Genomic DNA, 23309 nt, shown 5'->3' on the forward strand with positions numbered 1-23309 from the left:
CAACCTTTTGGTGTACAGGACGATGTTCCAACCAACTGAGCCACCCAGCCAGCGCAGCTTTTATGATTTTCACTCTCCAGGGAATCTAGTGTCACCTTTATCCATCTTGTGAGGACTGGGGTTCCTTTTTTGCAGAATTCAATTGGAGCTAAGTTGGCAACTTTAACAGCTTCCTCCCTGTCACTCTCAAGGCTGCAGGCACTTTTCTTTTCTGCTTAGAGAATATTTCTAAGCTCTGTTTCACCGGCTTCAGACCTGCTCACTCATCTGGTTTCCTTGGTTTCTGTCCTATTGATATTTACCTGAATTTTTCCACTTTGCCTAGCTTTTTTGGTTGGGTGCCTATTTGGGTGGTTTGCCTGGCTTTTGACTTGGCGAATCCCTAAGGCCCTTTCCCCCCTAGCTCTATGCAGCACAGCCTCACACCCCTCACCCAAGCTTCTAATTACTGCAACTCATGCTGGTCTGGATCCATTGCCTCACTGTCCCACTTGGGAGCAGAGAGAAGCCAGATTCTACCATTAATCTTGGGATGTGAATCCATCACTTGAAGAGTGTTTGTATTTAGTGGTGAAGAGCACGACTCTGCAGCTAGACTCCCTTGGCTCAACTCCCAAGTTTGCCACTTGAGAGTTGTGTGATCTTGGGGCGAATTACTTACCCTCTCTTGCTCAGTTCTCTCATTTGCACAATAGAGCTAATGGTTGAACCTGCCTTTCATAGCTGCTATGAGGAATAAACATCATTTGTATACCATACAATGGGCTTAGAACAGTTTATTTGCTATACAGTAAGCACAGTATAGGGTTAACTCTACTAAGAAATTGAATTGCACATTTACTGAATTCTGACACTACCCACAAGAAGTCAGATGGATTAGATCAAGGTTTATCAAAGGGAGTTCCACAAATTTACTCTGAGAAGCTTTAAATCTTGTGCACACATTTGGATGGAAATGTGGACACATGAGGATAAGCATGTTTTAGATGATTTGGATGACTCCCCATAGCTGAGCACGCCATGTGATTGGAAAGCCTGTGTGTGTGTTGTCTTGATGATCACGTTCTCGTGCATCAAAGGCCATGACATTGAGATGGGCTGTGGGAAGGCAGTCCTGGCTGTGGCTGATGGAGGGAAGAGCTGTGGGAATGGAGTTTCCAGAAGCACAGGTGGCCTGAGCCTGCCGTTGGTCTTGCAGCAGTGAAAGATCATCTAAAGTTCCATAGCACCCACATAATACCTGGTGGTTTCAATTTAGATTTTATTGAGTTCTATTTAATTTTTAAAGTGGTTCTGGTTTTATGGTCATATAAAAGAGCTATCATAATTAGGTGATTTAAAAAAAAATCTAGGTATAGGGTTTAAAAAAAATCTTTATTGTTGAGAGTATTCTCCCCCCTCCTATTGCTCCCCTCCACCTGGATCCCACCCTGCACCAGGCCTTTACCACCCTATTGTCTGTGTCCATGGGTAATGTATGTATGCATAGAAGTTCTTTGGTTCATTGCTCCCCTCCCCCGTCTTCCCTTTCCTTTGAGATTCATCAGTCTGTCCCATGTTTTCATGCCTCTGGTTCTATTTCATTTTACGGTTGTATTTTTAAAGTAAAATTATAATAAAATAATTGATTAGTACTGGAGGATCATAGGAAATTTAATCGTGTAAAAGGGATCTGTTCATACACAGTAATGTGTCACTTATGATGAGGATTTAATCTGAGAAATGCATCATTAGGTGATTTCTTCATTCTGCAATCATAGCATCCACTCTCACAAACCTAGACGGTATAGCCTACTACACACCCAGGCTACACGCTGTAGCCTATTGCTCTTAGGCTACAACCTGCACAACATATTACTGTACTGAAGACTGTAGCCAATAATAACACAGCGGCAAGCATTTGTGTTCCCCACATATCTAAACAGAGAAAAGGTACAGTAAAATACAGTATAAAAGGTAAAAAATGATACATCTGTACCGGGCATTTAGTATAAGTGGAGTTTGCAGGACAGGGAACTGCTCTGGGTGAGTCAGTGAGTGAGTGCTGAGTGAATGTGAAGGCCTGGGATCTTACTGTACATGACTGTAGACTTTATAACCTCTGTACGCTTAGGCTACACTAAGTTTATTAAAAACATTCAGTAATAAATTAAACTTAGCTACTGTGACTTTTTAGTTAATAAACTTTTAAATTGTTTAAGCTTTTAAACTTTTTTTTTTATAGTAACACAGCTTAAAACACAAACACATTGTACAGCTGTTACAAAAACTTTTTTTCTTTATATTCTTATTCTATAAGTTTTTTTTTATTTTAAAAACTTTTTTTTTTTAACTTTTATATTTTTTTTGTTAAAAACTAAGACACAAACACACACATTAGCCTGAGTGTTCACAGGGCCAGGATATCAGTATCCTTGTCTCCCGCCTGTGTGTCTTGTCCCACTGGGAGGTCTTCAGGGACAGTCACACGCATGGAGCTGTCATCTCCCCTGATAACAGTGCCTTCATCGGGAAAGCCTCCTGTAGGACCTGCCTGAGACTCTTCTTGCGGAGGTTTCAGTCAGTTTCAGAAATATGTCCATGGTGGTTTACTTGGTTTGTTTTTTCTTTTCAACCATAGACTTGCTTGTAAGCAGATAAAGCACCACGAACATTTCTATTAATGGCAGCTATGACGTTGCTAGGTGATAGGAATTCCCCAGCTTCATTATAACCCGATGGGACCATTGTCATATATGTGGTCCATTGTTGACAAATGTCATAATCTTCCTAAAACTTGAGAAAGACTAGATCTCTCTGTGATTCCCAAATAATAGTTCGCAAATTGTGTTAGTCAGGTTATTAAAAAAAAAAAAAAATTCCTTGGGGAACTTGTTAGAAATACATGTTCCTGGGCTGTGTCCTGGGGCTGCTGAGCCGAGCCTGTGAATCGGTGCTTCTGCTGTGTTGCTCAGGTAATTCTGCTAAACAACAGGTTTGGGCCTCTTTGGAGTGGGTGACTTCTCAATTTTTTCATAGTCCTGGGATCTTAGGATTCAGTGTCTTCATCTTCAAAGTTGCGATAATGATACTTGTCCCTTTCTTTCAGTACGGGGAAGCCATGAGAATTAATGAGGCAATTTTCATAAGTGTTCTTGGAATAAAAGTACAATTTCAGTGTAATATATTGGGGTCAGGACTGAACTGGATGATCTCGGCATGCAGACTGTTCCCGAGGAACGAAGAGGTGACTCAGGTCCTTAGAGAGCATCAGCAGGCTGATTTTTGCTACCAGGGACCCAGTTCCCAAAAGTGTTGTCCATCTCTGGCATGGAATCCAGCCCCGTGAAACCTGGTACATGACTGTGAGATTTACAAATCAGTAACTCAATGGTAACAAAGGCAGGAAGGTTTGTGGTGGGGAGCCCTGTCCATAGTATATTAGCTTCCTTGGGCTGTCATTGAACAAAGTGCCATAAACTGGGTGGCTTAAAACAAGAGAAATATACACTCTCACGGTTCTGGGGTCTAGAGGTCAAAATCAAGGTTTCAACAGGGTTGTTTCCTGCCAGAGGCTCTAAGGCAGTGGTTCTCAACCTTCCTAATGCCGCGACCCTTTAATACAGTTCCTCATGTGGTGGTGACCCCCAACCATAAAATTATTTTCGTTGCTACTTCATAACTGTAATTTTGCTACTGTTACGAATCATAATGTAAATATCTGTGTTTTCCGATGGTCTTAGGCTCCACAGCAGCAGTTCTCAACCTGTAAGACACCGCTAGCAGGGTCGCCTAAGACGATCGGAAAACGCAGATATTTACATTACGATTCATAACAGTTGCAAAATTACAGTTATGAAGTAGCAACGAAAATAATTTTATGGTTGGGCATCACCACAACATGAGGAACTGCATTAAAGGGTCACGGCATGAAGAAGGTAGAGAACCACTGCTCTAAGGGGTAGTCTGTTTGATACTTCTTTCCTAGCTTCTAGCGTCATGGGGAAGCCTTGGTGTTCTTGCATTGTAAATGCATCACATTAGTCTCAGCCCCTGTCATCACATGGCATTCTCCCTAAGTCTGTCTGTTTCACATGGCAGTCTCTTTTCTGTGTCTCTCTCTTCTCTTCTTATATTGGATCAGGGCCTGTCCTACTTCAGTATGTCCTCCCTTTTTTTTTTTTTAAATATATTTTATTGATATTTTACAGAGAGGAGGAAGGGAAAGAGATAGAGAGCTAGAAACGTCAATGAGAGAGAAACATCGACCAGCTGCCTCTTGCACACCCCCTACCGGGGATGTGCCCGCAACCAAAGTACATGCCCTTGACCGGAATCGAACCTGGGACCTTTCAGTCCCCAGACCGACGCTCTACCGCTGAGCCAAACCGGTTTTGGCATGACCTCCTTTTAATTAAACTAATGACATCAAGCATCCTATTTCTAATTAAGTCACATTCTGAAGTACTGGAGGTTAGGACAGTAACATGTCTTTTTGGGAGACAATTCAACCCATCACACCATGTTTCTTCCTACGCAGGGAAACACGGGATGTTGTGTATTTCTGAGTGAATTCTTTCCCCCAAATGGATTGAAATGCAAAGGACACTGCCCCTTAGAAACCACGTTATATGTCGTGGTAAGGTCCCTGGGGCAGCCCATAACAGCTCTTTAGCTCACAATGTACCAGAAGTAGAATTTCTTCTAAGGAGCCGAGAAAATCTAACCAATGCACCAGAAGAGGTCTCGGTGGAAAAATATGTTCCAAGTTTCAAGTTGGGATGTTAAGAACACATTTCTCCCCATCAGCTCTTAGGAACTTCATATTTATCGTTACTTCTCTCATCTTGATATTTCTGTGCTTATCCCAGTCCCCCTTTCTGGTGTGTTTGTGTTCCCTATTTTGGTTCCAGTATTACTTTTTAGGTTGTTGTCATTTCTGCAGTCCTGTGTGGAACCAGTGTGCTCTCAACAGCCTTTGTCCCTCTTCCTGATTAAAATGTACTTGTTCTAACCCTGTTTTCTCAGTATCTTTTCTCCAATGCTGTTACCCCTACCCATCCAGTATTTTGACTTCTTTATTGTGTATGAGGAATCCTATCCCATAGTACTGAGTCAGAAGGATTCTCAAGAATGAGAAGCAGGTCCTAAACAGTTTGGCTCAGTGGATAGAGCATCGGCCTGCGGACTGAAAGGTCCAAGGTTCGATTCCTGTCAAGGGCATGTACAGTGGTGTGGGCACCTCCCCAGTGGGAGGTGTGCAGGAGGCAGCTGATCGATGTTTCTCTCTCATCGGTGTTTCTAGCTCTCTATCCCTGTCCCTTCCTCTCTGTAAAAAAAAAAAAAATCAATAAAATATGTTTTTTAAAAAAGAATGAGAAGCAGGGTGTCCTGAAGGGCTGACATTGTGTCTCCTTTAAATTATAGCATTTAAACCGTCTTTGTGTTGGCTGCAGGTCCTCAGCCCTCTTCTTTCTGTTCCTTAAGGAGCAATTTTCATCTGTGTAGGGAGGTTAGTCCTTGGTCTTAACCCTATAGGACCCTTCCTTTAGCCGACAAAGAGCTAATGGGAAAGCTCTTTAAAAAAATTCTTTGTAAAACTCTTTTCTGAAATCAAGGAGTAGACATTGGGAAAGTATTGTAAATGCAGTGTGTCCAACAATTTTCAGAATAACCAGGTTTGAATCAACTCAGCCAAATAGAATTTTCTTTTCCTTATTAAAAGGAATTGTGTTCAGATTCTCTAAGAAGCAGAATGAAGATGGGATTATGTGTGCAGGAGACTTACTGGGAGGAACACCTGGAGGAGCAGGGGAAGGGAGCAGGAGGAGTTTGGGAGAGCTTTGACTGCAGCACAGGTTTGGCTCCAGTGAAAGGAGAGGGGGGAAGGAAGAAAGACTGAGTAGGAAAAGACCCAGATGACAGCTCAGTTCTGAGAATGATTTGGCCAGGCTGACTGAATTTTTTAACCAAAACTCTTCACTAGAGGACCCCCTGGCCTACAGGAATGGGCTGCACTGGCACTCCACCATGCTTAGGCAGTCTATGTCGGCGAGCAGGGAACACACAGACACTGCACAGATGTGGTTATGGATCCGGGAATTGGTGAAGAGAAGTCTAGTCCTTGTTCTTAACCCTATATGGCCATCTGTGTAGGGATAATAAATTTTCTTCTCAATGTAAAACAAACTTATCCCTACCCATACTGCTCCACAGCAGGAGAGCTAACCAGTGCAATTCCTCGGATGGTCACTTGAATGGTTAAAATTACATTCTTATTTTCACTAACTTCTCACTGAATTTTAATGTTTTGTCTAATAACTGTAGCCAGTATCCACAGTAGTAATAGCAGTGCATCTTTCTCACAACAAGTATTACAGATAGTTTTAGATTACATTATAGTTATCACAGATATCTCAATGTCACTCATGCTCATTACTTTGGAGTTAGGGTAGTAATTAGACCTGCCACTAGACCTTCTTATTTAATGAGAGAGTAAAAAGGCTTATTTACTATAGTATTGCTAATTTAAAAATAACTTGATAATGGAGTTAAATCCTTACCCAAGGATATTTTTTCCATTTATTTCTAGAGAGAATAGAAGGGAGGGAGGAAGGAGGGCATGCAGAGTGAGAGTGAGAGAGAGAGAGAAACATGGATGTGAGAGAGACATATCAATTGGTTGCTTCCATCACAATGAGCCAGATTGGCCAGGGCTTGATAGTGGAATTTAAATATAATGGTTTCTTTCTCATTTTGTATTTTTTATTTTATGCTTCTTTATAAACATTACTCCAAGAAGGAGTCCATAGTCTTTATTGACAGAGGGGTCCATTGCACAAAAATGGTTAAGAAACCTTCCTATAGATAATATTCAGTAGGACCATATTAGATATATTAGCTGGATTGTCAATTGTCCTTTACCTGGCTCCAAACGTGTATGCTCTGCCCCATTCCTTGCAAGAATGTACTATAATGGAAGATGAGTCATTAATTCAACAGAGACTTTCTCTACCCTGGGACAGGCTTTGTGTTGCTGGAGCTGCATCAGTGAGCAAGACAGACATATTCTCTGCCTTGGAGTTGAATTGGCTAATAGGCAAGATACTCATTTAATAAGGACAATTATGGTTATATTACATTTGGCATGTGATATTAACTATATAAGAACAACATGACGCTCTGGGTGCTCCAGGAGAGGGAGCTAGTCCAGGGGTCAGAGTAGATCTCCCTGAATAGTACCCTAGAGAGTGACTAGGAGTGAGTTGGGAGAAGAGGAGGTGGAGACAGAAGTTAGAATAAGTGTGAATATCTGGAGGAGAGGTACGCTGAGTTGTTGTGAGAGCTGAAATAATGCAGACCCTGTAAGCCATGTGAAGGAGTTTAGAGCCTCCTTCTCCTCCTCCTCCCCCTCCACCCCTTCTCCCCCCTGCAATAGGAAGCTTTAAAGGAGTTTTAAACAGAGAGTCATGTGATCAGATTGCCTTTCAAAAATATTTCTTGGAAAGAAACAAAAGGGGCCTCTTTAGTACTAAGATGAAACCATCATGGCAGCTTCCTATGAAGTATGTGGTGGGAGAAAACAGTGATAAGGAGTGATAAGGAGGACTATTCAAATTATTTTTGTTTGATTTCTTTTTGGCTCTGCATAAATGACTGGGTCTTGAATTTCATTTTGTTAGTCTATCATAAACTGCATTAAAATTTTGGAAGCATCTCTGTTAGAGTTCAGATGCTCACTGTAGCTGTAGTTCTCTGTGAATTCTATTGAAGATGCTCTGTGTGAACATAAGATGTCACACACATCTTGGGTCACTATTTCTCTGTAATGCTGGGCCATGGAGAAAGTGGATGTTGTTTGCATAGGCTCTCTTGGTGTACATTTGTCACATAGCATGATGGCCTTTTGATTTCTACATTAAAAAGAAAATAAACTTATTAATAATGTAGATGGTTATCTTTTGATTAAATGAAAGCTCTCTGGCTGCTTCTTCAAAAGTAACTCATAAGTGGGAATCAAGGTTTGTAACTAGATAAAAACAAATCCATTTTGGTTGATGGCTAATTCACGGCCATGCGCAGTTAGATAACTCATAAGTGTTTGCATGGAAATGAGTCTCTGAGATAATCAGATTTTATTTCTAGTGTCTAATCGATGCTCAGAGCTTTGGGGTTTAATTATGTCTGATGAAAAAAAAAACACAATTCAATTTCTCCTCCTCTCTTTTAAGCATAACTGCAGTTCTAATTTTAATTTATAAATATACAAGGCTTCATAGATATTTCCTGACACAATACTTGGTACCTATTAAATACTAAAATATGTTAGAATCTTCTTCTAATTAAATAAAAACTTATCAAATAAGAAATCTAAGTAAGACTGCTCCCGGTTCCTCTGTTTCTTGCTGGCAGTAGATATTACACATTTTATGATTACTCCAGAGAAATAATCTAAGTGTGAAATGTTATATTCTGCATGTTTCAGTGAGGAAAAAAAATCCTGTTTTCTAGTCAGCAAGGCAGGCTGACCTGGGTGTTTTCTCTGACAGGGAGTATAGCGGGTGGCTGTCACGTGGGGCCTGAGGCACAATGAGTTGAGTATGTGTGGATGGAATATGAATACCATCCTTTACCTTGTCTATGGCTATACCCAGCATCCAGGAGGGTTTACATAGTATCCCATCTTCTTTCACTCAGCATAGTGTTTTCAAGATTCATTTATGTTGTAGTAAGCGTTAGTACTTCATTCCTTTTTAAAGCTTAGTAATATTCCAATGTATGTAATTATATGTATACTAGAGGCCTGGTGCACAAAATTTGTACTTGGGTGTGTGTGTGTGTGTGTGTGTGTCCCTCAGCCCAGCCTGCACCCTTCCAATCTGAGACCTCTCAAGGGATGTCCGACTGCCAGTTTAGGCCTGATCCCAGTAGGACATCCTCTCACAATCCAGGATAATTGGCTCCCAACTGCTTGTCTGCCTTCCTGATTGCCCCTAACTGCTTTTGCCTGCCTGCCTGATCACCCCCTAACCACTCCCCTGCCAGCCTGATTGATGCCTAACTGCTCCCCTGCCAAGCTGTTTGCCCCTAACTGCCCTCCCCTGCAGGCCTGGTCCCACCCAACTGCCCTTCCCTGCAGGCCCGGTCATCCCCAACTTCCCTCCTTTGTCGGCCTGTTCACCCCTAACCGCCCTCCCTTGCAGGCTTGATTGCCCCCAACTGTCCTCCCTTGCAGGCCTGGTCACTCCCAACTGCCCTTCCCTGCTGGCCATCTTGTGTTCACATGGGGGCAACCATCTTGTGTGTTGGAGTGATGGTCAATTTGCATATTACTCTTTTATTAGATAAAATACATTTTAAAAATCCATTCATTAGTTGATGGACATTTGGTTTGTTTCCACCTTTTGGCTATTGTGAGTAGTGTTGTTAAAAACATAATGGGGCAAATATTTGTTTAAGGATCTGCTTTCAATATTTGGGATATATATACCTAAGAGTGGAATTGTGGAGTTATATGGTAATTTTATAGTTACTTTTTTGAGGAACTGACAAGTTGTTTTCTACAGTGGTGCACATTTTATTTTTTAAAAAGATATGTTTTTATTGATTTCAGAGAAAGGAAGGGAGAGGGAGAAAGAGAAACACCAATAATGAGAGAGTTATTGACTGGCTGCCTTCTGCATGTCTCACACTGGGCATATGCCCTGACCAGGAATCAAACTGTCTATTTTAAAAAAATATTTTCCCATCACCATTTATACCCTCTTCTACCTTCACCCTTCTCTGTCAATATTAGTGCAGAGCCTCCACCCCACAATCACCACACTCTTGTCTGTATCCATGAGTTCGTTCGTTCTCTCTCTCTCTCTCTCTCTCTCTCTCTCTCTCTCTCTCTCTCTCTCTCTCTCCCTCCCTCCCTCCCTCCCTCCCTCTCTCTGTCTCCCTCTCTCTCTCCCTCTCTCTCTCTCTCTCTTTCCTGAATTCCCCCCTCCAACAATTTCCACCCCACCAGAGCAATACATGCTCTCTAACTTGCCTTTGATAGCAGAAAAGCTCTGTCTTTGAGTGTTAATTGCAATGCTCAGGTGCTCTTAACTAAAGATTTGCCCTAATTTCTCTTGAGAGTGCATGCCGCTTGCTGTTTTCCCATTATTTATTATGAGGAGTGACACATTATAAACTGGTAATTTGAACTTTGGGAAGCAAACCCTGAAATTGCCTTGGAAACCACTCTAAGACTCATTCAGCTCTTCACTTCTAATTGATTCATCAAATGGTGGAGCTATGACACTGGGGAAGTAGGAGCTTCATGTATATTACGTAGAAACATGTCAGAAAGCTTAGATAAAGGTCATCAGTGAACACGAGATTTCAAACTTACCTAGTTAATAACCAGGTTTCTCTTGGTCTCATCCTGCAATCAAACCATGACTTTTATCAGTGAAAAAATTTATATAAAGAAGAGGGGTGTGTGGGGACCTGACTTAAAGCTGTAGTGGTCTATAACTTTATATAAAATTGATAATGGAAGACAGAAGCTAGGGCTGATGGACTTTATGGGCTGTTAAAGCCTCACATGAGATGGCAAGATGTAGATTCAATGGATCTGGCTAGCAACTCACAGATTTGACCTTGCCCCGGAAGCCTGATGATAGGCATTTCAGGAAACATTAAACTTCCTTTTAACAATAAAGCCTGAATACCAAACTTCTTTCTTTTCACCAGCCAGTTAAAAATTGGGTAGTGCAAATGTCACGGTGAGTTGGGACGAATTTCAGGTCCCCTGGGTGTGGGTTTGATGCTGTGGAGTGTAAAAGCAGAGATCAGAAACCTCAGTGCCCAACCGAATTTTCAAGGATGTCTTGTGCAAAGCACAGTGACTTTTTGTTTTCATTTTTCCCCTCATCATCAGGTAAAGAGGAGGAACACAGACAAGTTCTTTTCCCCCCAGTGGATATCATGGTTCTCTTTTGGGGAAGAGAAAAAAACACACACTTCTTCCCTTATGCACCCTGTATTGCCATTTGATAACTAGATACCTACTGGGAAAATGCAAAGAGAATCTCTTATACTCAACCGCATCTTTTCAGTAGGTATCTAGTATCATTCTTAGCTTGCAGTTAACTAAATATATACTTAATATTACTTGAAAGTTGAGATTAAGGTATCGGCTTTTCGCACCCTTCTCTGTGAATATTAGTGCAGAGCCTTCAGAATTAATTGCTTCTTAGATGCACGATTACTGCTACTTAGCCCTATACAGAGAAGTAGGTCATTCTCTTCCTCGGGATCCTGCTGTTCTGTAATTATGTGAAGAACAAATGATGATAGATAGGGTTTCTGTGTGATTTTAAAGCAGGTAAATTTAGCATCATTAGAGACTAATCCAAAGCTGGAAAAAATCAAGTTCCTTTAAAAAACATGCAAACAGTATTTAAAACTTGGTAAGTTTTATTATTCTTAAGTGTAGTTATGTAAATTGGAAAGTAGCTTTGTTTCTTGGGCTAGAAGAGGCACTTATGATTATAAATAACAAGGAAGAATAAGAGCTGGTCTCCATTTATTTATTGGTACTGTAGAAATACTATAATTGAAATGTAGTTATGTTTCAGCAAAAGACTATGCTCTGATATTTTATTACTTATTTAGGTGGAACATACATTTCCCTTTTCACTGATTAAGATAAAAAGAAAGTTTCCTACATTATTAAAGGTATAAATGCTGTTGAAAATTTGATTATTAAAGAAACTGTATTTATAACCTTTACAAAATTGAATGTGAGCTAAGTAGAACCACCTATGAAATACATCTCATACAATGCTATATGGAAAGGGTATAGTTTATAAATTCACATAGCCCTTAGTCCTTCAGTTAAAATTAACTTAGATAAATAGAGATGGCATCTGCCCTGAGCTTGGCCAGCTTGCCTATCTTCCTTGCTCCTTCTGCTCCTTCTAAGAGTTTTTTTTTTTTTTTTTAATGTACAAGATAAATAAAATTGGCATGGCAAAGGGGATACCTGCCTATGGTTGCAGAATTAGACTAGTGTCTTAGTTTGACTTTTCCCTAAAAGCAAACTGAGAGGAAGTGATTGATAATATTAACTTCCTCCCACGTTCATATCTTTTATTTTCTTTTGGTTTTCAACGCTGTCCAAGAGTTCAGTGAGACAGGGGTCAGTGGATAGCCAGGGAAGGGGGTACCCCATTCCTGAGTGGATTATTCCTGGGGCTCCTTGCTGCTGGGAATTCTCTGAGATGCCGTGTGGAACTCGCCTCCGGTTGGGGAAACTGGGGAATTTACCTGGTATGGTGAGGAGAATAATACTCCCCGCAAAGATGTCCGGCTGTTAATTGCCAGAGTTTGTGAATATGTAAAATGAGGATGTATTTGTCTGTTTTTTCCTTTTTGAGGCTTCTTAAAAATGAATTTTCATTCAGTTTTATAGCTTTAAAAGTCAGTGAGGATGAAAAATCCCACCACTAACTTTAAACTACTCTTTACATGATCATTCTAACACATTTTCATTTTGATCAATGCTTTCTTCTATTCTTGGTACATGTAATTCCAAATGGTTGTAAGAATGGTCTGTGAAACATTTTGTAGTGGATGTAATCCCTTCTAGTTGCCTTTTATAAATATTACTTGACTATTGTTTTTATTTTTTTCATCATGGTTATGCTACGATGCAATGGCACACTTTGCAAGCTAGAGAGATTTCAGAAGTACTTTCTGTTCTCTCACCTTTGGTCAAGTTTTCCTTCAAATGGGAAAGCCAATGCTTTTCTTTGGAGCCAGTGCTGGGCCAGCATGCTCTGCCCATTGCTACTTCCGACCTTACTCTGCTCTGACATTGATTCAAGTATAACATTCCCAGTGAACTTAAAAACGGAAAACAATGAAGAATACAACTCAGGAGGAAATGTCAGATAAGAAATGAACTTGATATTTTAAAAGTTATTTCTTCTCTCCTTCCCCAGACCTCCCTTCAAGGCATTTTATAATAATAAAAAATACATTTAGCAAAGAAAATATTCTCTGTTCATATTGTATCAAGTTAACTTATTGCTATTCAAATGTTATAGAATTAACACAATGACATATAAGTAAAATGATGGCTGTTTACATTTTATTCTCTTATTTTCCCTAGTGAGAAGCTGGATGGAAAAACTAAAAGACAAGGTAAGAGAAGTATTTTCTTCCTTCGATGTCATGGCTTTGGCAGATATAAATACTTCAAAGTAATGGAGTTTAATTCATTATTCTGATTCTGGTAACCTATGCAAAGATTCAGGACAAAGGAAAAAAGATCTTTTTTATAAGTTTCTTCTTGCAGCACCATTCATTCTTTTTTCCTCTTTGTTAATCCTTACCCTAGGATATTTTTCAATTGATTTTTAGAGAGAGTGGAAAGAAGGGGGAGAAAGAGAGAGAGAGAGAGAGATCAATTGATTGCCTCTCGAATGCGCACTGACAGGGGCCCAGGATTCAGCTTGCAACTGAGGTATGTGCCCTTGACCAGAATCAAACCCGAGACCCTTCAGTCTGCGGGCTGACACTCTATCCACTAAGCCAAACCAGTTAGAGCCAGCATTTATTCTTAAAGCAACATCTGATGATTGAGCATACCAGATGTTGCCTTAAGAAATGAATGGTGCTCTAGAGAGTAAATGTTATATAAGAGGCATGTTCTACTCAACACCATTGTCAACATATCAAAGTGGAGTTCCTTCTAGAGAATTTCAGGACTGTAATCCCATGCTATTGGGCATTTCTTGTCCCAATTCAAGGCTCTTTTAAGCTTGATCTTCCTTTGTGAGGAAGAAATATCTTGGCTTTGGAAGGCACTGATTCTTCTGACCCACGGGCAGACTTGATTTAAGAATAAAAGTTTGAGATGGAATGGGCACCTTTAAACTATAGTGGGGGTGGCACAAAAACATTCAATACCTGACCACTCTCTTTATACCCCATTTTATGTAGTCCATCACAGTGCCGCTACTTACTATATGATAATGAGCTGATTTGTCTGGAATGGCCAATATTGAAAAATATTTCCCTCTCTTGCACTAATTCTTCTATCCACTTTGTGGTTGACAATATTAAAACTTCCTTCCAGGTTCATATTTTTCATTTTCTTTTGGTTCTCCACATGGCCCAAGTTTTCATTTTTGGCTACCTTGTAATTTTAAATTGGAATTTCCTGTGAAAATACTGATGGCATCTTGAATTCGTTGCTGTAGCCTGTGTCAAATCCCATTACCAGAGCCTAGCTCAGATTTAACTGGGGGTTAGTTCAAGGAAAATATTATCAACTGCCAGGTATTGATTTACCTATAATTTGCTTACCTTAGAATATACTTCTGTTGATGGTATTCCATATCTTTTTTTAATTATTTGTTGTCAATTTCCTCCATATTTGAATGGTTAATATTTATTTTGCTGTAGCTCAATGTTAAAGAATGAAAGAATAAAACTAAGTGGGATTATCATGATAAATTATGTTAATTCTCCTCACTATTATTTTTCTGCCTCTCAGTAAAATTTAGCAAATATAGTTTTTGAGAATGAGACTATTTGTGTGTCTGATCAGGTAAGATGAACAAGATTTTGGGGGAAGAAAAGTTCACCAGCTTAGAGCTGTATGTATTTACACTGGTAGTGCTTCTTGTTATTTTTCAGGGGAAAATATACAATGAGAAGTGAACAGGCGTTGGTAGTTTAATTTAGGAATTCATATGTCATTGTTTCTATAGAGAGTATGCTGAGTTACAGGAATGGACAAAAATAGACTTAAGAAAACAAATTTTGGCATGCAGCCTGTTTTGAAGTTGGATATTGCAACATTTCTTACCTGTATGTATAAATAGCTTTGCTACTCGAGTTAAAAATCTGTGCAGCTGTAGACAAAGACCATATGTTTTATTCTTGTGGGCACTTCCTTCTGATCTTATCTCAAAGGCCTGGTACCTTCCCTGGTCCTTTTCACCAAGAGAAATAATTTTATGTATGGATTTTAGTATCCTGGGTTATTTTGAAAAAATTTAACCCTCTATTCATTTTTATAGTAATTGTTTCAACTATGTCTTAATTTTAAAAAAATTGGAAGAAAAATAGTTGAGACTCCCACCATGGTTTACTTATTTAATGTCTTATATCTTCATATTTTGAAGGGACTCACTCTAATCTTTTCCATATATCTCAACCTCCATGAGAAATATTATGCACTTACTTGACACATACATTCATGTGTATACATATATATATGTAGCTCTTCTTCCTTCCTTCCCTTTCTCTCTCTCTTCATCTAGCTACCCTGTTTCCCCAAAAATAAGACAGTGTCATATTAATTTTTGCTCCCAAAGATGTGCTAGGTCTTATTTTCAGGGGATGTCTTATTTTTCCATGAAGAAGAATACGGTACACATTTATTGTTAAATGAAAATAAAGGAAATTTATTACCTGTATACGGTATAGTAGTACGGTAGTTGTCAACACAAACCAGACAAACTGTGAATCCTACAGTATCAAGAATTTACTCATTTATTCAATGACAATCATGTCATCATCTTCTGGAACATCATCATAACAATCCAATTCCTGAATTTCCTGGTGAATTTCTTGTGACTCCATTTCTTTCAGAACCAGTGGACCAAATCTCTCATGTTTAGCAATAGCACTGTCTTTAAATGAGTACTTCTTGTCAAGGTAGCCTGCTCGCAGTGCATTTGCAATGCAACTGTCAGTGATTTTCTCCCATGAGTTCTTCACCCAAGTCACAACTTCTTGCAGTTTAGGTTTCACAAAGTTTTCACACTGATTTCTCTCCATTCTATTTTCAATGTAGTCATTAATTTCCATGCGCAAATTGTCTTTGAATGGCTTGTTTATTGCAATATCAAGAGTCTGGAGATAGACCGTCATTCCCGCGGGAATCATTATCTGATCTATTTTTCTTTCATGAAGAAATGTCTTCATGTCTTTAGCGTGGTGAGTGCTGGCTGCATCCCAGACTAGCAGACCTCTTTGGCTCCCTCACATAACAAGCAGCAGCATCAAATCGACCCACTTCCTTATAACTGCTTGTGTGGCCCAGGCTTTTTCAGTTTCAAGAATAAAAATGCCAAAAACACATTCAATCTTTTCCTTCTTGCCCTTAGAAATGATTAAAGGTGGGATTTTAGTGCCATCCAGACGAATTGCCAAAATACAGGAAACACGTGCACTTTCGTAAGCAGTGGAGGGAATGTACACTAAGGAGGCACCCCGCTGTTTAATTGTTGTTTGAGATGATTGGCCCATAAACACTGCAGTTTCATTCATAGCAATCATGTTGGAAAGATTGTATTTAGAGAAGTCAGCATCATCAATAAATGACTTGAATGCAAGTGCTCTCTTAATAACTTGAGTATCTTCCAACCTAAACAACGTTGTAGATCTTCTTAAAGACAGTTCACTTTGCTGAAGGAAATTATCCAGCCAGTGTTGTGATGCTTTGAAGTCTTTGGGGGTTATGTCAAACTGTGGTGCCATTGCAAGGGCAAATTCTTGAATCTGAGCCCTTTTCTCAACTAAAGCCTTTGCTCTCCTGTCTACAACCCATTCACAGATCAGGTCTTCCAGCTCTGAAAATAATGGTTGCTGACCTGATCCACACTTGTGCTTTTTAGCATTTCCCTTGTCCACTTGTTCAATGAGGTACCATACTCTGCTCGCCATTTTCGGACCAATCAGATACTCAACATCTTCTCTTTGCAGAAAGCAGTAAGATTTTGGCCCCAAGAGTCTTCCACGATTCCTTTCTTGTACTACTCCACGGAGTAGCTTTTTCTTTTTGCGCTCATTTCTAGGGGTAAAAAAAAGGAATTGGGGTATCAAGGTGGGGGGAGGGGGGTCACTTAAAATGACACAGGGGGGATCAGAGGGGGGGAATCAAAATGGCACTGGAGAAGCAGAGGGGGGGGGTGTTACCATTTTAGTAACCCCTTTTGATCCTCCTGTGTCATTTTGATTGCCCCCTCTGATCCTCCGGTGTCATTTTAAGTGATCCCCCTCCCCCCACCCCTGTGCCACTGAACACCTTCACCAAACATCCCCCTTACCCCTTTATCAGACATTTACCCCCCTGGGTCCTGCCTGGGGACTGTCACTGGGCTTGCTGGGGCCTGGATCTGGGCTGGAGCAGAGTCTGCCACTGACTGAGAACCTTCAGTCATCATGAGGGCAGCCGCGAGCATCAGGTAGTGTCACCAGAGACAGACCAGCACTCACCACCTTCACTGCGTCCCGTCCACTCTAATCCTCCTGTTCTTCTACACGCATTTGTGAAAGTCTTCTCCTCTCTCCCGCCCTGTGCTCACCGCTCACTCAGACCTCTGCTCTGCCTCCACACAGCAGTGACGTCAGGACTCAGTGTAACGTCACTGGTTGCTAGACGCCAGTCAGGGCAGCCCTAGTGACCAGTTTAGGGCAGCCCTAGCGACCAGTTTACGGTAAATTAATTTTCATTCTGAGACAGAGCCTAGGAGGGGCCTTATTTTCGGGGGGATGCCTTATATTTCACTCAGAAGGAAACCTGTAAGTAGGTCTTATTTTCGGAGGATGTTTTATTTTTGGGGAAACACGGTAGTTATCATCTATACAAGTCTTATTAGTCATTATCTTCAGAAACTATTTGAGAACAAAACCATTGCCTCTTTGAAGAAAATCACAGAATGTCTTAGGATGGAAAACTAAACTACATATTTAATAGGCTCTTCAGCCAATCCAGACTAAACTTCTCAGTTTTGCTTCATTTAATTGTTTTCAAAATTGGTTTCCCTGTTAGTTAGCTGGGCTCTAAAAAGGGCATGCACGTTCAGTGTGATTAAAACTTCATGGCCCATGCGCAGAAGTCAGTTTTCGGCCCGGGTGAGTCTATTTTGAAGAAGTGGCATTAGAACACTCAAGGGGCCAAAGAGCCGCATGTGGCTCGCGAGCCTCGGTTTGCCGACCACTGCTCTAGAAGAAAGGGCAAATGGATATTCAGGGACAGCTCTTCTTCTCTTTCCATCATTAACCTTCTTCCCAGTTAATGTCCAAGTTAGTGGTGCTTGTTAGGCAAATCCTAACTTGGCTACCTATTGATATATTTTTCAACATCCAATTTGCTTCTCAAAACTGAAGATACATAGTTATGTACTAAAGACCAGCTCTGTTGTTATGTATCCAAGACCATTCATTCTATTTCTTCTAGCTTTAGGAATTTGTCCAGAATAGGGAAGCTCCAGACTATACTTCACAGCCGTGCTTCTCATGAGTGGTCTGGAACAGCAGCAGTAGCATCACTGAGGAGCTTGTTAAAAATGCATAATCTCAGGCCCCATGAGTCGCAAACTCTGGGAATGGAGCCCAACAATCTTGTGTTTGAACAAATCTTGAAGTTGACTGATGCATGCTCAAGTTGACAACCACTGTTGCAGAGAAATCCTAAGAGCATTGTCTGTACAGTGTATCATTTGGTTTTTTCATGGCTTTCTTGAAGACAGTTGTTTCTGAGCACATACATTATCCTAAGGAAGGGTACCTTTCTCATAAATGTAAAACAAAACGAATACAAACCAACTGTATCTACTACTATTTTGGCTTACAGTCTATTTAAAAATGTAAAACTTTATTGGGAAATAATGTCAAGATACAAGAAAAGGATATTACAAAGAATTTCTGCTTTTTACCCGGATGTGCTTGTTTTTAACATTTTACCTCATTTGCTTTATCATTTGCTGGTACAATGTAGATGTTGAAAATATATCAATATATAGCCAAGTTAAAATCTATCTCCCCATTCTGAACCATTTGAGGAAAACATGCATACATCAAGGTGCTTGTATCTCGAGTACATCAGTATGTATTTCTTATGAACAGGAACATTCTGATGCCCACATGTACAGTTATCAGCATGAGTACATTTAACACCAACGAAGTACTTTTATCTAATCTGGCATCCATATTTCAGTTTCTTCAATAAGTCTAAAATGTTCTCTATAAAAACAGTTTTCTCCTTCAGTACAGAATCTAGTGTAGGGTCATGTAACACATTTAGTTGTCATGATTCTTGTTTCCTTTAATCTGAAACATTTTTTTATAGCCGTCTTTTGTCCTTCATGACACTGACATGTTTTAAGAATATAGTCCTTTCTGCCCTGGCTAGGGAGCTTAGTTGGTTGGAGTATCGTCCCGATGCACCAGGGCTGTGGGTTTGATCCCCAAACAGAGCACATACAGTGAATGCGTGAATGAATGGGACAACAAATCGATGTTCTCTCTCTCTCTCTCCTTTTTTCCCCCTCTCTCTCTTGCTCTCATTCTCCCCCTCCCTCTCTCTTTAAAATTAATAAAAAAAATATATCTAAACTTAAAGAAAAAGAATACAGTCCTTTTAAAAAAATAGAATCCCTTCCATTTTGGGTGTTTTTTTTTTTAAATTTAATTAATTAATTAATTAATTATTTGTTTATTTATTTTTACTATTTCCTTGTGATTAGATTCAAGTTATGTGTTCAGCTGGAACATACACAGTGCTGTTGTGTTTTCAGGGTGTTACGTGTGCAGCCAAATATAAAAGTAATAATTTTGAACAGAGAAAAGGAACTGGGCAGAATTGATCACTTAGAAATCATGTGCATTTGTCATATTTGTCTTCATTTCTGCAGGAAACAAGTTATGGACAATTCTAAAAGGAGAGCTTATTTTCAATTAGCCAGGTTTGGGAAGGGATAGGCTGCTTTGTTCCCATCTTGTAACTGGGGATAACTTGCGGAGTATAAGGCAACCCACACAGAGCAGTTAATCAAGCTGAACTTCCAAAAGCTCCGATATCATCCTCTGAATGTAAAGTCTAATTTCTTGTGTGTAAAGTTGATCAAGTTTCAACACGTACATATGTTTCCATGCACTGGGAATGGTAATTAAAAAAAAAAAGTCACAATTGTGGTGAGAGTACCAAAATTTTCAGTATTTTCCTGCATGGGAAATTATAAAGTTTTTAAAGTCGATCTGGAAGAACTTTAAAAAAAGTTTGGGTTCATGCAAAGCATAGTGATTTGTTGCAAAACGACTGGGCTTTGTTTCTCTAAGAAAAAACTTTTAGTATGCGGGTGAACAATGCTATTGTTCTCAAATCAATGGAAATGTTTTTTATATTCTGCCCTAAGTCAAGACTGTGGGAAGCAGAGCCAGTAAGCTGGCCAGCTGTGCAGAAGAGGGTGCACTTTTGCAAAGCCTTGTCTAGCCCTTTCACTTATTTCTAAAAATGTTGGGGAGACATCACAGACTGCATACTTCAGCACTTTTTAGAAAACTTTTGTTCTCTGTCTCTCTCTGTTCTTGGCTCATTCTGAAATATACTGAAAATTGTGCTCTATTAGAAACTTGAGAAATAAATTAATGAGTAGACTCATAGTTTCCCCCTTACAATAATGCCTATCTAATGTACTTATTACAGCTTCAAGATTTTGAATTGTTCATGTATTTTGTCTGGGCAGGCTTCTAGAAAGGGCCTTCGTGGAAGGCAGGCTAGTGTCATGTTCCCTCCTCTAGCCCACAGATGTCTTATTGGCCAAGTGCAGGGAGCACCCTTACTGTGACGGCCTTACCCTGAGCTTGGGTAGGTCTGGAGCTACTTACTCAAGCCCAGGGATGTGTGGAGATCACGTTGCTATCTTAGGGCCGACCTATCCACAGAGACACCATGGGGACATTGGAGACATGCATAGGTTTGACACCTGCAGGCCCTTTTGGAGGCACCATTGTTATCGGCAGAGATCTTTATGCCCTTCTCTGCCACTTTCTTTGGGGCTGGGGACACTCAGAATTCCCTCCCAGCCAAAACTGGTTTGGCTCAGTGGATAGAGCGTCGGCCTGCAGACTGAAAGGTCCCAGGTTCGATTCTGGTCAAGGGCATGTACCTTGGTTGCGGGCACATCTCCAATAGGCGGTGTGCAAGAGGCAGCTGATTGATGATTCTCTCTCATCTATGTTTCTAACTCTCTATCCCTCTCTCTTCCTCTCTGTGAAAAATCAATAAAATATATTAAAAAGAATTCCCTCCCAACCCCAACTTGTCCACTGGGCAGATTGTCCCTTTCATAGAGGTTAACCCACCCACTCTCTGTGCACACTTCCTCCTCATCCCTGTCATTTCTCCCTGTGCTCCAACACCTAACCCCCTTCCTCTTTCCTCTGCGGATCCTTCTCTTCCTGCTTGTTTCCAGGAGCCCTCACCTTGCATTCAAGCACATTTCTCTCTCCTTTCTGCTGTAATGCTGCTAGGATTGTGGGAGAGCAGCCCACCAATGGCAAGGCTCTCCTCCTACCCTCCAAGATACAGCATCCCAGAGGGCACTCCACCCCCGCCTCGCCCCAAAGCTTGACTCAGGTTGACATTTCCAATTTATAGAATTTTAATAGTCCTGGCATTCTGAGAAGCTTACTTCATCCATCTTTAATACAAATTATACTAGTATTTCTGTCACCCAAACCTGATGTTGACAAATGTGCATAATCAGAAGCTGGAGGTGCCAGGAGGTCTGGCTGATTTATGGTAATACTTCTAAGTATTGGAAATATCCCAAAATAGCCACCACACCTCTCTCCCTGTGCCTTCTCCCCCCAAAAAGCAACTGTATTCTAAACGCTGTTTTATTTTATAATGAAGCAGATGGGAGAATTCAAGGTGTCTAAAAACCTGCCGCCATCCAGTAGAAATGAGGAACCCAGGGCTGGGGTCTGTGGAGCGTCCTAACGTGGTTTCCTTCTCCCTGCAGGCTGGCTACATGTCCGGGATGCTGGTGCCTGTAGGGGTGGGGATCGCGGGAGCCTTGTTCATCCTGGGAGCGCTCTACAGCATTAAGGTGATGAACCGCAGAAGGCGAAATGGCTTCAAAAGGCACAAAAGAAAGGTATGGAACCAACAACAGCAAAACCTCTTCCATTTCAGAGCATTCTTTGCTGTTCTCATTTGCTTATTAAAGCACATGGGGCTAATGAGGCAGGGCCGTCTGGATGTGCCCAGTGGTTTGGGATTAGCTGGGAGAGTTGCGGCCGTGGCTTTGTGCACTCGTGAGTGTGTCTTTTCAAGGGGGCCCGTCTCTCACTGCTGCTCTGCAGCAGAGCGGGTTTTAATGCTTTTCTGTTTTCTTTCTCCAGCAGAGAGAATTCAACAGCATGCAAGACCGAGTCATGCTCTTAGCTGACAGCTCCGAAGATGAGTTTTGAATTGGACTGGAATTTAATCGAGTTTTGAATTGGACTGGAATTTAATCGGGATCGTCAACCATGTTATTATTATTATTATTATTATTTTTCATTTGGGGGCTAAAAAAAGAACAACATCCCGCCACATTGCTGCTGTCAGGCCATCAGTCTCCCGATCTGCTGGGTAGCAGATTTGTCTTGCTCTGAGCAGGAAAGGCATGCTATGCTGTATACTAAATGTATCACGCAGTGTTGGTTTTAATTCTGTAGTGAATTGTCCACAACCACGGGCCACAACTCGTAAACATGCAGGGTACATGTTGTTCGGTAGGAATTGCTAGGTTAGGTAGAGTAAATCTTTTGTATTTTTCCACAGTGTCTTTTCCTTGGTGTGGGTTCCTTGCCCTAAGTATACCCGTTATTGCTACCAAGGCATGCTTAACTCTGAAATAGAAATCTTGAACAAAGAATAACTTGTGATGACTGTACTCTACCTACTTGAAGCCATAGGCTTGTGGGCCATGGTACATATTACGTTTGCATCAAAACTAGCAGCAACTTGGAATGCAACCTTTTTGTTAAGAAAATCTTTCAGCACACGAGGATTATATGTAGATTTGTATGTGTCTTGCGTTATGTATTTCAGTCTCCCAGTTTTATTATTTTTCCTCTTTCTGGTTTATTCTTATTCTTGGCAAGGAAAAAAAATACACCATAAGTAATACATTAAATTGACTATCAGTCTTCATGTGTGCTTTCTTAAATATATAATGGAGTCCAACAAAGTTATCAATAGATTTTTATGTGTTTGTCATTAAGAGATGGAAGATTTTTTTTGTGTGTGTACCAGGGGACCTTGTCAAAAAGAAATGAGGAAGAAATAAAAAAGAACACAAGGGACCCGCTGGTATGGCTCAGTGGTTAAACAACCATGAACCAGTTCAGTTCCCCATTAGGGCTCATGCTCTGGTTGCAGGCTCAATCCCCAGTAGGGGGCATGCAGGAGGCAGCCAATCAGTTCTCTCTCATCACTGATATCTCTCTCTATCTCTCTGAAATAAATAAAAAACATATTGAAAAAAGTAGGTAAGCTCCCA

At 40.5% G+C, this 23309-nt stretch overlaps 1 protein-coding gene across 2 annotated transcripts in view; it reads left to right on the forward strand.

Annotated features, from left to right (window-relative positions):
• Positions 1–22956, forward strand: part of ARMH4 (armadillo like helical domain containing 4) — a 107190-nt gene extending 84234 nt beyond the window's left edge. For both annotated transcript variants that reach the window (XM_084894828.1, XM_084894827.1), the window contains exons 6-8: positions 13130–13161; positions 21783–21917; positions 22165–22956. In XM_084894828.1, coding sequence (XP_084750954.1) covers positions 13130–13161; positions 21783–21917; positions 22165–22233 — 236 coding nt within the window. In that variant the 3' untranslated portion in view covers positions 22234–22956. The remainder of the gene's footprint in view (positions 1–13129; positions 13162–21782; positions 21918–22164) is intronic.
• Positions 22957–23309: the final 353 nt, after the last annotated feature.

The sequence above is a fragment of the Pipistrellus hanaki genome (assembly GCF_964339955.1).
Source record: "Pipistrellus hanaki genome assembly, chromosome: 1".
In the NCBI taxonomy this organism is placed as follows: domain Eukaryota; kingdom Metazoa; phylum Chordata; class Mammalia; order Chiroptera; family Vespertilionidae; genus Pipistrellus; species Pipistrellus hanaki.